The sequence below is a fragment of the Pristiophorus japonicus genome, chromosome 1 (assembly GCF_044704955.1).
Source record: "Pristiophorus japonicus isolate sPriJap1 chromosome 1, sPriJap1.hap1, whole genome shotgun sequence".
Taxonomy (NCBI): Eukaryota; Metazoa; Chordata; class Chondrichthyes; family Pristiophoridae; genus Pristiophorus; species Pristiophorus japonicus.
The window spans coordinates 99,210,006-99,228,419 of NC_091977.1; the positions used below are offsets into that span (position 1 = coordinate 99,210,006).

The 18,414-nt window shown below is 44.7% G+C and overlaps 1 protein-coding gene across 1 annotated transcript in view; it reads right to left on the reverse strand.

The window, feature by feature from the left end:
* The window catches only part of LOC139264796 (spindlin-Z), a 115,261-nt gene that overhangs the window by 23,878 nt on the left and 72,969 nt on the right, over nucleotides 1-18,414 (reverse strand). Inside the window, exons 3-4 of the mRNA XM_070881941.1 lie at nucleotides 12,659-12,872; nucleotides 1,653-1,701 (exon numbers count right to left, since the gene is read on the reverse strand). Coding sequence (XP_070738042.1) covers nucleotides 1,653-1,701; nucleotides 12,659-12,713 — 104 coding nt within the window. The 5' untranslated portion in view covers nucleotides 12,714-12,872. The remainder of the gene's footprint in view (nucleotides 1-1,652; nucleotides 1,702-12,658; nucleotides 12,873-18,414) is intronic.

Genomic DNA, 18,414 nt, shown 5'->3' on the forward strand with positions numbered 1-18,414 from the left:
CCAAATCGCTACACTGTTCCATTGCCTTGACTTTTCTCTTTAGATTTCTAAATTTCCGCTCCCCTGACCCCCTCTCTGTCCATTTTTAGTTTGAAGCCCTATCTACAGCCCGAGTTATTTGATTTGCCAGGACACTAGTCCCAGCTGCCTCTTTCTCCAGCATTGGTGCCAGTGCCCCATGAATCAAAACCCCTTCCTCCTACACCACTCTGAGCCAAGCATTTAACTCTCTTTTCTTTGTCCCTATGCCAATTTACACGTGGCTCAGGTAATAATCAGAAATTATTACCTTTGAGGTTCTGCTTTTTAATTTGAATCCTTGCTCCTCCTGAAGGGTTGTCATCCAGTCACCATGGTTTCCTGGATACACAATTGTGTATGGGGGTCAGAGAGTAATTTCCCAGAGTTTTTCTTCAAACTGTCCAAGGTTTTGTGTTGCTTCTCCCAGGCTTTGTTGGGGGGATGGAAATGGGGGTGATGGTATGCAGAAATTAACACCATGCCAGGACAGGACAGACTAGATGGACCAGTTGGTCTTTTCATGTCTTTTTTCGTATGTTCATTTGAAAGATGGTTTCTGCAAATTATTTCTTTTTCTACATAATTAGCGTTACTTTAAAAAATATACACAGACATTAACAGAGCCAACAGTTCACCTGCACTGATGCACAAGTGCAAGCTAAAATTATTGTTTGTTATTGCAAGTACATTGACAGTATGTTTAGAAAATACAGGCATGGTTAATCTCTCTCCATGGTGTAAAGAAAGATAGCGCCTTACATGACCTCAGGACATCTCAAAGCGCTTTACAGCCAACAAAGTACTTTTAAAGTGTAGTCACCGTTGTAACGTAAAAAAATGCAGCAACCAATTTGCACACAGCAAGGTCCCACAAACAGCAATTAAATAAATGACCAAATAATTTGTTTTTAGGTGTTGGTTGAGCGATAAATGTTGGTCAGGACACTGGGAGAACTCGCCAGCTCATCTTCGATTAGTGCCGTGAGATCTTTTACATTATGCAAGAGGACAGACGGGCCCTCAGTGTAATGTTTCATCTGAAAGACAGCATCTCCAAGAGAACAGCACTCCCTCAGGACTGCACTAAAGTGCCAGGCTAAATTAAATGTTCAAGTCTCTAGTTAAGGCATGAACTTTTGACTCAGGGGAGAGTGCCACCATTGAGCTTAGGCTGACAGTATGAGAAGTTATACAACATCAAACATGCCTCACTGCAGAACTGGCACTCACCTAGCTCTAGGGTTGCCAACTCTGGTTGGATGTATTCCTGGTGGTTTCATTGCATGACCTCCCCCTTCCAACTGCCCCTCCCTCATGGTCCCCCCCATTTGTTGCCCGACATGTCCATTCGCGCGCCGCAAAACCTTCCCTCACCAATTAGAAAGCAAACAGAATCTTCATTACCCGATTGGATGATTCTTGACTGTCAGTCCTTTTCTTTACCTACTCCAATATTTTTTTTTAATAAGTGAAAATGTTGAAAGAAAATTATTTTTAATGCCCAGGTTTGTCCCCAGCAGTGTCCTGGAGATTAATCTGCAATTCCTGAAGACTCCAGGACAATCCTGGGAAGTTGGTAACCCTACCCAGCTCATTAGATTTTATAATCGCAATTGTTTTGGCAGACACACCTGTGATTACTTTTCTTCTTCATCATATTACCAGACACACCAGAAAGACCTAGAAGAAAGAAAAAGAATGTTTACATATGACAAACGCATGTGGTTCAAGCACACTGACAAGTTATCAAATATCAATTTATGCAGCAAACCAGGTATCAGTTTGGAGTCAACATGGATCTAAATTCTGTGACTGCTTTTGCGATATGGTTTTCAGATCGTTTAGAGAGTCTCATTGCTCTCAGTTCAATGCTCTGAAGTCTACTTACTATCAAACGCTCACATTTCAATACTGTAATGCTTGGACTTACCATGCGAGTTACATACTGGTTCTAATTTTATAAGGCCCTAAGAACAGAATCTATGTGCTTGCTAGTTAATGCTACAGCGGGTATTCACTCAGCTGGCATGCTATTCGGGTGTGAAAGTAGTAGCTTTTGTTGCAGTTTCAAAAATGTTAGTAACTTCTTATTGCCCATGTGCACTCCGTATACAGAGTAAAATGTGATGATGCTCAGGCTCAAAATTAAACCCACTCAACTTGGCTGGTCTACTCCCTTTTATAATAATTTAGCTTTGCATAAATTACCCATTTTACCACATGTAATATGATCAAAAGTAAACTCAAAGACACTTTAAATAAGCATTAAGGGGGAAATAGTCTTAGTTTAGTTGCTCTTTATTAAGGAGTACACATTTATTAAGCAAAGTTGTATTTCACTTTGTGTGCTTGAATAGACAGATGGTAATCCTTAACTGAAATACAACAAAAGATGAAGTGTTATTAGAAGCAGCTAACAATATCTCAGAGACAGAATTGGGGAAACCCAGCACTAAAAGTGGTCAAACACCAGCACCAACTGTCAGATGTTGCGAGGCTCCCAGAAAATTACTTTGGCACACATCGGAAGCAAGCTTGCTTTCCGTTTCACACCACAAAGCACCTACAGGGCTCAAAAGAAGGTCTTGATTACTTTTATATATATATATTGCCAGTAAATGTACTTAACTCTTGTAGTTATCATCTCTCAATTTTAAACAACATTTTATATTAAAATGTGAAAATAAACAGATTCAAGTTGGTGCGTCAATGTAACACACCGAATCAAAATGATTTCCAACGAGAATTTCAAAATGCATGAAATCTCTGATCTTTTGTACAGATGCAGTGTACAGATCAAAAAATCCACACATTTCACTGGAACCTACTTTTCCACCATTTTTTAATAAACATCAAGTGGACCCACTGAAGCTGAATTAAATTTAATCTGATTCTTACCGTACCCGATTACAACAACTGGTGGCAATATATAGCTGGATCAAACAGTAGCCTCCTTCGATAAGAGGTGCTGTATTTTGAATAGTACTTATTATTTCTCCCTTTCCCCACTCATCTGTACCATGCCTAACTATGGTACGAGCTCTTGTCTAATCTCTCTCGACATGGTAGTCTATATCAGATGCTCACAAAATGAACCATAAGCGTTTATTGTAGATCTTCAGATCAGGAGAAAGGGATTGGATCAATAAGTTTGTAGTCAAATAAGCAAAGTGTGCACAGGAACATGTGCAGTTGTTATGGGTGACTTCAACTTATCAAGGATAGATCAGGAAATCTAGAAAGGGTGGAATAGAAGTAAACATTTATTGGATTCTTACATGGAACAATTAGTCAAGGAACCCATACATATACAGCATTATTGGACCTGATATTAAGCATCAATCAGATGATACTGCATGTCAGAGTCACAGAATTCCTTGGCAACACAGTGGAGTTTAAGGTTAGGCTTAAGGTAGCAAAGATGATATTAAAATAGCGGGTTTTGTGGTGTGGGCTGTAGAAACTGGATTGTACAGCACTGTTAGAGCAAAAAAGCATGGGAGAAAAGTGAATCCTGTTTACAAATACTACACACACAGTGCAAAACAGATACCCTTCTTGCCTCGTGGTTTATAACAGAAGGGAAAGACCACATCTAGGAAGGTGAGCTCATTGAGTCGCAAATGGCATTTAATATGGACAAATGAAATATAATGAAACTAGGGAAGAGAAATAAACAGCAGGAATATTAACAACGGCTCTAGGCTATAGGACACCACACAAGAAAGATTAGGGGTATTTGTGGATAGCTCACAGAAACTAATGGCATTAAGAAAACCTAAGCAGATCTTGGAATGTTTCGCCAGAGGAATATAGCAAAAATCCCAAGAGTCTATGCAAGCCACTGGTATGACCACACCCGCAGTATAGTGTACAATTCTGACTGCTGTCAAGAGCAAGGATTTTCAGAGGTGTTGGATTCTGAGCTAAAAAGGAAAGTTGGAGAGCTTCAAATTGTTTAACCTGAAGAGAAGCCTCACTGGAGATATTATTCATGTACTCAAGATTCTTAAGGGAATAGATAAATTGAACCCAAATAATAGGTTTGAGTACAAAAAGATCTGTGAAGGGAGAAAAAAAAAATCAAAGTGTGACGTCACAGGAAAGCAGTTAAGTGATTAGTTGGTGAGTATTTCTCTCTTTTTTCCAAACTTGGGCATTGGTTCAAATTAAAAGCCAGGATTACATAGATTATTGAAATTTCAAAACTTGAAAATCTAATTATTTAAATAGATACAATAGAGCTGACAGGGCAGGCGATGTGTTGCAGCAGTATCATGTGGGAGCTGGTGGACACCTGTGTGGTCCACAGCAACCATATCTGCAGTAAGTGTTGGAGGCTCGAGGAACTTCGGCTCAGAGTTGATGAGCTGGAATCCGAGCTTCAGACACTGCCATACATCAGGGAGGGGGGAGAGCTACCTGGATTCTGTGTTCCAGCAGGCAGTCACACCCATTAGGTTAAATAATTCAAATTTTGGCAGTGGTCAGGAACAGGAGGGTGTGACTATGAGTGACACAGGTATGGGGACCCAGAAGATAGCATTGGAGGAGCCTAAGCCCTTGTCCAACAGGTACAAGGTTCCTTGCTCCCTGTGTGGACGAGAGCAGGGACTGCAGGGAGGATGAGCAAACTGACCACAGCACTGTGGTACAGGGGACCATTCTAGTTAGGGGAGTAAAAGGAAATGTAGTAGTGGTAGGGGACAGTATAGTTCGGGGGATAGATATTGTTCTCTGCAGCTGACAGCATGAGTCCCGAAGGCTGTGTTGCCTGCCCAGTGCCAGGGTTAAGGGCATCTCTGGGCTGGAGAGTATCTTGGAGTGGGAGGAGAAAGATCCAGTTGTCGTGGTCTACGTAGGTACCAATTGAGGTGTCTACTGTATATGGTCCATGTCTCAGCCATACAGGAGGGTGGGTATCACTGCAGCCCTGTAGACCATGAGCTTGATGCCAGATTTGAGGGCCTGATCTTCAAAAACTCTCTTCTCAGCAGCCAAAGGCTGCGCTGGCGCACTGGAGGCGGTGTTGAACCTTGTCGTTGATGTCTGTCCTTGGTGATAATAGGCTCCCAAGGTATGGAAAGTGGTCCACGTTTTCCAGGGACGCGCCGTGGATCTGGATGACTGGGGGTCAGTGCTGTGTGGCAGGGTCAGGTTGGTGGAGGACCTTTGACTTACGGATGTTTAGTGTAAGGCCCATGCTTTCGTACGCCTCAGTGAAGATGTTGACTATGACTTGGAGTTCAGTCTCTGAATGTGCGCAGACACAAGCGTCGTCCGTGTACTGTAGCTCGACGATAGAGGATGGGACGGTCTTGGATCTGGCCTGGAGACGACGAAGGTTGAACAGGTTCCCACTGTAGCTTAGTTCCACTCCAGCGGGGAGCTTGTTGAGCGTGAGGTGGAGCATTGCAGCGAGGAAGATCGAGAAGAGGGTTGGCGCGATGACGCAGCCCTGCTTGACTCAGGTCCAGACGTGGATTGGGTCTGTGTTGGATCCGTTGGTCAGAATCACGGCTGAGATGTCCATATACAGTAAACACAGCTTGCATGGACCATATACAATAGACACCTCAAATCACTGGAGAAATACCACCGATGTCTCCGCAAGATTCTGCAAATCTCCTGGGAGGACAGACGCACCAACATTAGTGTACTTGATCAGGCCAACAGGCCAAAGCACTGACCACACTTGACCAGCTCCGTTGGGTGGGTCACATTGTTCGCACACCTGACACAAGACTCCTAAAGCAAGTGCTCTACTCGGAACTCCTACACGGCAAGCAAGCCCCAGGTGGGCAGAGGAAATGTTTCAAGGACACCCTCAAAGCCTCCTTGATAAAATGCAACATCCCCACCGACACCTGGGAGTCCCTGGCCAAAGACCACCCTAAGTGGAGGAAGAGCATCCGGGAGGGCGCTGAGCACCTCGAGTCTCGTCGCCGAGAGCATGCAGAAAGCAAGCGCAGGCAGCGGAAGGAGCGTACGGCAACCAGACTCCCCACTCACCCGTTCCTTCAACCACTGTCTGTCCCACCTGTAAATCCCGTATTGGATTGTTCAGTCACCCAAGAACTCACTTTTGGAGTGGAAGCAAATCTTCCTCGATTTCAAGGGACTGCCTATGATGGTGCCAACATTCTGCAAATCCATGGCAGTGTTTTTTTGATGATGATGAGGTACCAATTACATAGGTAGGACAAATAAAAGAGGTTCTGCTGAGGGAGTATGAGCTGCTAGGGACTACATTAAAAAGCAGAACCACAAAGGTGTGGATTACTACCTGAGCCATGAGCAAATTTGCATAGGGTAAATAAGATGAGAGAGATGAACGTGTGGCTCAAAGATTGGTGTGGGAGGAATGGGTTTTGATTCATGGGGCACTGGCACTAGTACTAAGGTAATAGGGAGTTGTTCCGTTGGGACAGGTTTCATTTGAAATATGCTGGGACCAGTGGCCTGGCGAATTGAATAACTAGGACTGTAGATAAGGCTATAAACTAAATAGTTGGGGGGGGGGGGGGGGGTTCAGGTAAGCGCATATTTTAAAAGTCAAAGAGATAGGATAAAGCATGTTAGCGATAGGGGTAAGACAACCCGAGTGTGACAGGAATGGACAGAACGTATAAACGTAAGAGTGCATCAGAAAGTGGAGTCATTAGGGAAAAATTTTAAAAAGACAAAATTAAAAGCTCTTTATCTGAATGCAACGAATGCATTCGTAGAAGATAAATTAGTTGACAGCACAAATAGAAATAAATGAGTATGATCTGATAGCTGACGTGGTTGCAAGATGACCAAGACTGGGAACTGAATATTCAGGGGTATTTGACATTTCAAAAGGATAGGCAGAAAGGAAAAGGAGGTGGGGTAGTTCTGTTAATAAAGGATGAGATCAGTGCAGCAGTGAGAAATGATATTGGCTCAGAAGATCAAAATGCAAAATCAGTTTGGGTGGAGATAAGAAATAATAAAGGAAAGAAGTCACTGGTGGGAGTAGTCTATAGACCCCCTAACAGTAGATACACTGTAGGAGAGAGTAAAAATCAAGAAATATTGGAAGCTTGTAAGAAAGGTATTGCAATAATCATGGGCGATTTTAATCATCATATAGTTTGGACAAATAAAATTGGCAAAGGTAGCCTTGAGGAAAAGTTCAGAGTGTATATGGGATGGTTTCTTCGAACAATACATTGTGGAACCAACCAGGGAGCAGGCTATTTTAGGTAATGTATAATGAGATAGGATTAATTAATGATCTCATTGTAAAGGATCCTCTAGGGAAGAGTGATCATAGCATGTTAGAATTTCAAATTCAGTTTGAGGGTGAGAAACTTGGGTCTCAAACTCGTGTCCTGAGCTTAAGTAAAAGCAATTACAAAGGCATGAAGACAGAGTTGGCTAAAGTGGACTGGGAAAACAGATTAAAGGGTAAGACGGTAAATAAGCAGTGGCAGACATTTAAGCAGATATTTCATAACTCTCAGCAAAGATATATTTCAGTGAGAAAGAAAGACTGTCGAGAAGGATGACCCATCCGTGGCTAACTAAGGAAGTTAAGGATGGTATCAAATTGAAAACAAAGGTATACAATGCTGCAAAGATTAGTGGTAAGCCAGAGGATTGGGAAATGTTTAGAAACCAGCAAAGGACAACTAAAAAGAGAGAAGATAGATTATGAGTAAACTAGCAAGTAATATAAAAACAGATAGCAAGAGCTTCAACAGGTATATATAAAGGAAAGCTGAAGTAAACGTTGGTCTCTTCGAGGATGAGACTGGGGAATTAATCATGGGAAACAAGGAAATGACAGAGACTTTGAACAAATATTTTGTATTGGTCTTGACGGTAGAAGACACTAAAAGCATCCCAATAACAAATAATCAAGGGGCTATAGGGAGAGGTGAACTTAAAACAATCACTATCACTAGATAAAAAGTACTAGGCAAACTAATGGGACTAAAGGAGGACAAGTCCCCTGGACCCGATGACCTGCATCCTAGGGTCTTAAAAGAAGCGGCTGCAGAGATAGTGGATGCATTGGTTGTAATCTACCAAAATTCACTGGATTCTGGAGAGGTCTCAGCAGATTGGAAAACCGCAAATGTAACGCCCCTATTTAAGAAAGGAGGGAGACAGAAAGCAGGAAACTATAGACCAGTTAGCCTAACATTTCACATTCGGAAAATGTTGGAATCCATTATTAAGCAAGTAGTAGCAGGACATTTAGAAAATCATAATATAATCAAACAGAGTCAGCATGGTATTATGAAAGGGAAATCATGTTTGACAAATTTGCTATTGTTCTTTGAGGATGTAACGAGCAGAGTGGATAAGGGGGAACCAGTGGATGTTGTGTATTTGGATTTCTAAAAGGCATTTGATAAGGTGCCGCATAAAAGGTTACTGCACAAGATACGAGCTCACGGGACTGGGGGTAATGTATTAGCATGGATAGAGGATTGGCTAACTAACAGAAAACAGAGAGTCGAGATAAATGAGTCAGTTTCAGGTTGGCAAACTAACTAGTGGGGTGGCACAGGGATCAGTGTTGGGGTCTCAACTATTTACACTCTATATTAATGACTTGGATAAAGGGACCGAGTGTAATATAGCCAAGTTTGTTGATGACACAAAAGATAGGTGGGAAAGCAAGTTGTGAGGAGGACACAAAGAATCTGCAAAGGGATATAGATAGGCTGAGTGAGTGGGCAAAAATTTGGCAGATGGAGTATAATGTGGGAAAATGTGAGGTTATCCACTTTGGTAGGAAAAGTAAAAAAGAAAATTATTTAAATGGAGAGAGATTATAAAATGCTGCGGTACAGAGGGACCTGGGGGTCCTTGTACATGAAACGCAAAAAGTTAACATGCAGGTACAGCAAGTAATTAGGAAGGCAAATGGAATGTTGGCCTTTGTTGCAAGGAGGATGGAGTATAAAAGTGGAGAAGTCGTGCTACAACTGTACAGGGCATTGGTGAGATCACACCTGGAGTACTGCGGACAATTTTGGTCTCCTTATTTAAGGAGGGACATACTTGCAATGGAGGCAGTTCAGAGAAGGTTCACGAGGTTGATTCCTGAGATGAAGGGGTTGTCTTATGAAGAAAGGTTGAGCAGGTTGGGCCTGTACTCATTGGAGTTTAGAAGAATGGGAGGTGATCTTATTGAAACATATAAGATTATGAAGGGACTTAACAGGGTAGATGCAGAGAGGATGTTTCCCCTCGTGGGGAAATCTAGAACTAGGGGGCATAGTTTCAGAATAAGGGGTTGCCCATTTAAAACGTAGGTGAGGAGAAATTTCTTCTCTCAGAGAATCTGTGGAATTCTCTACCCCAGATAGCTATGGAAGCTGGATGATTGAATATATTTAAGGTGGAGACAAGACAGATTTTTAAATCATAATTGAGTCAAGGTTATGGGGAGCGGACAGGGAAGTGGAGTTGAGGCCAAGATCATATCAGCCCTGATCTTATTGAGTGGCGGAGCAGGCTCGAGGGGCCAAATGGCTTACTCCTGCTCCTATTTCCTATGTTCTTCTGTTTGAGATTGCCATAAACCCCAGAGCCAGGGAATACAGACTTAAGTTTAGAAGAGCTAAGTTCAGATAAAACTACTTTACACAGATTGTGGGGAAATGTGTGGAATGGACTGTCCAGGGATGCAGAGTGTAGGATAATTTAAGGGAGAAATAGATTTATTTGAGGGAGTGGGCAATTGAGAGTTAGCATTTTTTTTTTTAAGTACTGGCAGATGGACTGTAGAGTCTTTTCCAGTCTTATACTTTTCTATGTCCCTATGCACATAAATCTAGGCCGACACACCAGTGCAGTGCTGAGGGAGTGCTGCACTGTCGGAGGTGCCATCTTTCGGATGAGACGTTAAACCAAGGCCCTGTCTGCTCTCTCAGGTGGACGCAAAAGATCCCATGGCACTATTTCAAAGAAGAGCAGGACAGTTATCCCCGGTCTCTTGGCCAATATTTATCCCTCAATCAACATAACAAAAACAGATTATCTGGTCATTATCACATTGCTGTTTGTGGAAACCTGCTCTGCGCAAATTGGTTGCTGCATTTTCCACATTACATTAGTGATTACACTTCAAAAAGTACTTCATTCGCTGTAAAACGCTTGGAGACATCTGGTGGTCATGAAAGCCGCTATATAAATGCAAGTCTTTCTTTCTATGTCACACTTCTCAACCGGGACAATAGCCAAGTCACCTGGTTCCAGGCTTCTGCTCTTTAATTAGCCAGGAGAAGATATGCTAAAATCATTCAGGAATGACTTCCTCCTTCCAATTTTCACTTTCACCGTTTGAGGAGCAGCTAAGCCTTTAATCAGTATCTCTCCACAACACCCTGTTCCTGCACCCCCTTTAAAATAGTATCAGTCATGTGATGCTATAAACCTTTATATACGATGTGGCTTAACTGTTCTGTATTAGCTTATTGCATTGTGATTCAACTCAATTCCCTAAAGGTGAAGAATATTGTTTTTCGCCACCCCCCAAAAAAAGTCAGCAACCTGACCACACTATTTTAATACTCTAGAATGTACAGTTGAGTAGTTTGTCCAGTTTTGGACACCTTATCTTCAAAATGATGGATGCATTGGAGAGGATACAAAGAAACATGACTAATATGACTCCAGTGTTACAAGGAAAGCAACTAAATTTGTTTTCACTGGAGAAAAAGATTAAGGGTCGGATAACTCAAATGATGAAAATTGTGGGGGAAATAGATAAGGAAGTTGTGACCCAAGGCTCTTCAAAGTGGCACCACGTTGGATTGGCCAATCTAAAACTTATACAAATACAGAGAACCTGGCCTTTTCTGTCCCTCTAATCAACATCTTCCCACAGTATCATTGACAAAAGAAAAGAAAACTTACCAAAATGGGGTAATTGAACCCACATCCAAACATTTCATGGAATTGTACCTTGACACCAAACCTCAGGAAAGATATACTGGCTTTGGAGAGAATACAGCAGATTCACCAGGTTGTTCCAGGGCTTATTAAATTGTGAGGACAGGTTGCATAAACATGTGGTGTATTCCCTGGAGTTTAGATGGTTGAGGGGTAATCAAATCAAGGTTTTTACAGTTATAAAGGGATTCAATATGGTAGACACAGGAACTAGTTCCTCTGATGGTGGAATCCACAATGAAGGAAGCAGTGTAGGTTTGTCATCTGCAGCATCAAATGTTTTTACAAGTGGCCCAAGTTTCGGGTGGAGTTGCTCCTAGATTTTTGGAGCAGCTAGTTTAGTTTGGAGTATGTTAGAAATTGCAATTCTCAGATAATAGTTTGCTCCAGTTCTAGTGAGTTAGTTTAGGTTGGCTTTAGATAAGGTATTTTTTTTTTCAAAAGGTGGTGTGTCCAGCCACTCAGGCCTGTTTTGCAAGTTTCGGCAGTGAGAACTTACTACAAACTAACTTAGGATGGAGTAAGTATCCACTTTTGTAAGTTCTGAAAAACCTTACCTAGAGTTAAGTTTAGTGCAGACACAGCCAGAGACAGGGGATGGGAAGCATTAAACAGAAAGGACACATCAACATCACAACAGGGGGGGAAGGGAAGTTAGAGGATTTTCCATAAACACCTTCATAACAACATTAAAGAAGTAAAATACATTTAAAGCAGTAAGCACAAAACAAAGCAGTACATTTACGAAGCACAAAAAGTAATAAGCAATTAATTAATAAAAAATAGAAGGAACCCTGCACCTAAAGCTCCAAGACCAAAGTAATAAGCAACCAATCAATAAAAAATAAAAAAAATAGAAGTCCTACCTTTATGTGAAGGGAAGGTGTTTCCGTCAGTGTCTCTCTCTCTCTGTATCTGACAGTGAGGGGTGGGGTAAGGTGCGTGTGTGTGTGTGTGTGTGTGGGGTGGGGGGTGTGTGTGTGTGTGGGGGGGGGTGTGTGTGTGTGGGGGGGGGTGTGGTGGCGGGGATGGTGTGAGATGGGGGTGTATGGTGGGGGGGTGTGGGGTGGCAGTGTGTGGGGGGGGGTGTGACTGAACGCGGGAGGGGCTGTGGGGTGGAACGTGGGGGGGGGGGGATGTGGGGGGCTGAACGTGGGCACCCCTGCTCTCTCCTCCGGCCCATCGATCATTTCGAGTGCCCCCCAACCCACACTTCTCCATCCCTTGCCACGCTCCTCCATCCCTTCCCATGTTTCTCCCCCACCGATCACCTCCCCATGTTTCTCCCCCACCGATCACCTCCCCAGTGCCCTCTTTCTACGCTCCTCCATCCCTCCCCGGTACACACACCATTCTGAAACAGACTGGGGAAAAACGCCCTGCTGAGCCATTGCGCAGGCGCGCACGTTGCAAGGCGCATGCGCAACGAAGCCGGCAGTCTTCAGACACGCAGGGGCTTAGCCCCGCCCACCTGCAGCTTGCTCCGCCCCAGGAAGACTTTGCTGCACCACGCCACGGTCGAGGACCGGAGAATTGCAGCAAAATATTCCACCGCACCTTCGAGCCCAGGCAGGTCACGTAAGTCTCGGACGTGCACCGTTTTCACCTGATGCCGAAACTTGGGCCCTACAAATCTAGAAATTGTTGGGAGCACAGACCAAATCAAGCAAATGCATCCTTTAGCTTTAACAGCTTTTACCTGCTGCATCAATCGATAACCTCTGACTGGATCGCTTCCCAAATGGGGTCTTCATTCATCTGGATAGGTAGCACAGCTTTGGTAAGGTAAAGTTAAAGTGATGCCTACAGTGTGATGTAGGGAGCCCCAAGCAATGCAGACAACTGCTGTGGTAGCATCTGGCACTAGTAAGAGTTACATGGAACCAGGTTTAGTGCACAGGGGTCCAATAGACCTGTTTTAAAAAAAATACATAATGTAACTATTCTTGGAAATCACATCTGCTTGATAAAACATAACTAAAGAAATTCCACATGTAAATAAATATTTTCCAGGACTTAATTTGTACTTATCCATATTATTTATTTTGTATACAAAATTAAATTATAATCATCTTGCCTTAAAGTACCAGTTTGGCTCAATGGTAAGGAATACTACTGAAATACAAATGTATTAACCACTATTGATATCCACTATGCCTAATTTAATACCTTTTTAAACTACATTTTTAATTAATATTTTTCAATTTTCTTAAAGCCCCACGGCCTGAAGATCTGGTTGGAACGGAAAACAAATATTCCCACCCACCTCTCAGGTCTTCTTTAGCTTATTGCCAGGTGCTTTCAGAACCTACTTGGGGGTGTCCCTGAGCCGCAGTTCCAGAAAATAGAGGCTGAAGGCCCGGAGAGCCCCGCCTGCTTTATTTACACAAATATGTTGGATCTCTGCTTATTGTAGACGTATGTCCTACCCCACCCCTCAGGAGAAGCCCCGGGAATCCCAGCACAACATAAAGTAGGTGTGGCCGCTGTCTGCCACTGGAAACCCGGAGGCTCACGGACCCTGCTTGCTCTGTGTAAATGTTGCACTGACTGTGACCTCCAAGGGAACCGCTTCCTCATCTCTTTAAGTAGCCACCGGTTAACGACTCTGCAAGCCTGTACCAACTGATTTTCCAGACATTGTTCTTGGCAGCCGCTAAATAAGACGGTCGCACCCAACTTATCGACCAGGGCATGAGGGCGGGCGTTGCACCAGGGCCAACGTCAGGATCGCACTGATCATCAGCAGCCAGGCGCTACTGGTTTGTGCCCTCCAGTGAGCCTTTAATGAATTTTTGGCCAGGGCGCTAAAAGCTGCACTCCCGGTCGGTAAACTTTTACGCTCCGATCAACACCCCCTTTGGCCGCTATCTGAGGTGTTAGACAACCTAAAATCCAGCTCCAAGTCTTTTTCCTGATGGAATGGGGAAAAAAATGAACAAATATTGCTCTTGTACACCACACAACCCACTACAACTCCTGAGGGAGGCCACCAGCCATAAGTAAAACATCTAAAAGTAAACCTTTCTGAAATTTCTCTTCAACTCTCAAGGCTGACCAAAAAGCTACAGAATACAAATCCAATCTCTCAACCTACAATTACAACTTTGGACAAACCAGAGGAGCGGGAGGATCGAGAGGCCCATAAAAAGGGCGCGGCCATCGGGAGGAGCCAGCTGGTGCAGGGACAAAAAGTTTTAAAAAAATCAAAATCGAAGTGTGACGTCACAGCCAAGCGGGTAAGTGATTGGCTGGTGGATTGGAGAGTATTTTTCTTTTTCCTTTCAGAAGGAAACCTTTGGCATTGTTGTAAGTAGCATCTGCCTGTAAATATGTGTGATCTTTATTATCTAAGGAGAGCCAGTTAATTAAATCGGCTGTTTGCTGAGTAGCGGCTGGGTGTGTTGTGCTAAAGTTTAGAGTTTAGTTCTACTCGATAGTTGCGAGTGTAACTAGAGAGATGGCAGGGAAGCTCAGTCCCGTGGATTGCGCATCCTGTGGCATGTGGGAAGTCCCAGATGCGGCGACCATGTGCAGGAGGTGTCTCCAGCTGCACCAACTCGAGCTCCGTGTTTTGGAGCTTGAGAGGCAGCTGGGGTCACTGCGGTGCATCCGTGAGACTGAGAGCTACGTGGATAGCACGTTTCTAGAGGTGGTCACCCCGCAGCTTAAGAGTGTGCAGGCAGAGAGGGATTTGGCGACCCCTGGACAGAAGAGGAGGACTAGGCAGGTAGTGGAGTCCCCTGAGTCCGTCTCGCTCTCCAACCGGTACTCTGTTGTGAGTACCGGTGGGGGCAATGATGGCTCTGGGGAGTGCAACCAGAGCCAAGTCCATGACACCACAGGTGGCTCAGCTGGGGCTGGGGGCGGGGGGTGGGGGCGGGCAGGGAGGAAAAAGAATAAAAGAGCTATAGCGGTAGGGGATTCACTAGTCAGGGGAGCAGACAGGCGTTTCTGCAGCCGCAGACGTAACTCCAGGATGGTATGTTGCCTCCCTAGTGCCAGGGTCAAGGATGTCACTGAGCGGCTGCAAGGCATTCTGGTGGAGGGAGAGGGCAACAGACAGAGGTCATGGTCCACATCGGTACCAATGGGGTCAAGTTTTGGGTCGCGCGGAGAATGGCGCAGCCCCGACATCGACGCCCGTTTTTCACGCCCAAAAGCGCGACAAAAACTTACCTTGGAATTCTCGGCCTCCCTGCAGGTCCCTCGGAGCTCGGCGCGGCACACAGAGATCAGCAGGGGGCAGAGCCACAGCGTCGTGCTGATTCCGGAAGTGCAGGGGGGCGGGGCTAACTTAGATGCGAGGACGTTGTGCTGGCAGCCCTACGCGTGCACGCGCAGTAGGTCACAAACATTGGCACTCGGCCATTTTTAAAGGAACTTGAAGAAAAGTGCTGATTTGTCTCGTGGACCTCTGGAAAGGCTTGGGATTGTATCTTGGTGATTTTTTGGTGCCTTAAGAAGTGCTTTTAGCAGCACTGTTGAAGAAATCACCTGCTGAAATCAGTGATTGCTGCTTTTTGCTGCTAAAATTCCAGAACAAGTGCTGCATAGGTGCATGCAAAATAAGGACTGTGCGCTTTGAAAAATAAGAGTGTCAATTCAATACAGCAATGGAATAACGTCCACCAAGAACAAAGAATTTCTTGCATGAGGAAGTGGAGACATTAGTTAACGTCATTGAGCAGAGATGGCAGGAGCTGGATACCAGCAACAGAGGTCGCACAAAAGTGCCACCCAAAAAAATGAAGAAACGCTGGAACCAAGTTGCAGAGATTACTGCGCAGTGGTGCATACCATGAGATCTGGAAGTCAGTGTAAAAAGAAATGGCACGACCTTGGTCAAGTAGTTAGTGTAAGTGATATTTTCATTTTTTAATGTAATCATAATTGTTATGTGACTATCTGTATGTCCCAACCTGCAGAAAGACGCACTCTGTAAAAAAAAGTTAGATTTTACTCTTTGCAGAAGAAATTGGCCCACAACAAAAGAGAAGCAACTTGAACAGGAGGAGGCACGCTCAATCTGCATCCACTGACACCCTTGGAACAGAGAGTAGCTGCTATGATGAGTCGTACATAGAGAAAAGCAATCAGTACAGCACAAGCTGGGCCCGCACACGAGGAAGAGGGCAAGTCCTGAAAATGCATCGTGGCCCTTCAAATCAACCTGCTGCCTGGCCTGCTATGTGTGAGAGTACTCATGCCACCCATCCTTCCCCCTCCCTTGCTGTTAAACATTTGACTGTTCTGATATATTTTGCAGAACATGATGATGATGATGATGCCAACCCTGAAGATCCAGAACAAGAACCAGTAGAACCAGATGCAGACAATCCAGACTGGATGCTGGCAGCGATGACTGAAATGTCTACAGGGCAGACCTTCCAAATTAATGTTTATGAGCCTACATTAAGGGGCATCAGAGTTTCAACCCCTTGCATAGATTCTGGTTCCACCTTCCATGGTTTTGATTCCGATGTTGCGGGTCCCAGTGGTGCTGCTGGTGTAATGCAGCAGTTTACAGCCAGTGCACCACCGTCCGAGCCTGCGCTTCCCACTCGCATAGGTTCTGGTTCCACCTTCCACGGTTTTGATTCCGACGTTGCGGGTCCCAGTGATGCTGCTGATATAATGGAGCAGTTTACACCTATTGACCCACCATCCCAGCCCACGGCTCGCACTCGAGTGGTGCCAGATGCAAGACCCAGGGCCGCACCGTCCCAGCCCGCGCCTCCCAGTGTAGTGGTGCCGCGAGGCAGACCCAGGCAGAGGAGGAGATTATTGGAGACTCGCTCTACTGAGATGCAACGTGCAACAGATGTGGCTCAGGTTGTGGCATTGGGTGTGGAGACCAATGAGCTTACCCGATCACTCATCAGTAGCGTCAGTGCAGTGGGTGAAGAGGGGACGGTACCGACGGGAGGAAAAGCAGTAATGACACGGGAATTTAGGGAGGGAATGTCCGAGGGAGTGCAATCGACGGCACAGGCCGTCAGGGAGGGCATGCAATCGACGGCACAGGCCGTCATGGAGATAGCTGCTGCAATAAGGGCACTCAGCCCCGCCAATCAAATGACACCCCCATGAAGAAGTGAACATTCACTGAGATGTGGATGAGAGATGGTTGCAGCCTTTCTTTGCTGCTTTTGTTCTTGATGTAGCTGTAGTAGCGTTTTTCAAATTGAAATTGTTTTCTAAGTTTTGTAACTTTACAACTCATAAGTGATCTTAGGGTTTTTAAGTGATCTTATAGTGTAAATGCGCTCATATTTTGTATCTCATTTAATTTTGCACCTAAAAAGTGATCCTGAAGTTTAAGTAGTCTTAAGAGTAAGATTTTTCACATTGAAATTGTTTTGTAACTTTACAAGTTTATGATCTTCGAGTCATATTAAAAAGTAAAGTTTGATACAAATATTTTATTAATTACATTAACTTTTCAATAAAATATTTTTTCATTAAAACTGAATCATGTTCCATTAACACAACACAACGTAGGAACAACTCCAAAGAATAAACATGTCCATGCGCAACAGTGGTCGCAGAGCCCTCAGGCATCAGTAGTTGAAGCGTTCACGGATGAGCTGCTGGCGCAGGGCTCGAGCAATCGTTAAAGGAGAACGATGGACGCCCCTCCTCCGACCTCATGCACTTGCATGCTTTCCTGATCGTTGTCATCATCCACATCCTGCTCTTCCAAATTATCAGGCACTGGCCCCTCATGTGGGTCTTCTGGTTCCACTACCAGCTCCTGCTGCCTCATGATGGCTAAGTTATGGAGCATGCAACACACAACAGTGAAATGACCGACAATCTGAGGAGAGTATTGCAAGTGGCCTCTGGAATGGTGCAGGCAGCGGAAACGCTGTTTCAATATGCCAATGGTCCTCTCTATGATGCTGCGCATCGCAATGCGCGCCATGTTGTATTGACGGTCAGCTTCTGTCCGTGTCACGCGTAGGGGCGTCATGAGCCAGGTGGTCAGGCCGTACCCTTTGTCTCCCAGTAGCCAGCTCTGCCCTTCTGCTGCTCAAACATGTCAGATATAATGCTGTCCCGTAGGATGAACGCAACATGAGTGCTGCCAGGGTATCTTGCATCGACTGACACGATGCGCTGCTTGACGTCACACACTAGCTGCACATTGATGGAGTGAAAGCCTTTTCTATTCCTGTACTGCTCGGAATCCGCCACAGGTGCGCATAACGCAATGTGGGTACAATCAATGCAGCCCTGTACCTTTGGGAAGCCAGCAATCCTGAAGAAGTCCACAGCCCTCTCATGGATCACTTGTGCGGTCATTGGGAAATTGCTGAAGTCATTCCTCCATGCATACAGTGCAGCCGTGACCTGGTAAACGCAGGCATGCATTGCACGTTGAGAGATGGCGCACACATCTCCAGTTGTAGCCTGAAACAATTCTGAGGCATAGAAGGCAAGTGCAGCTGT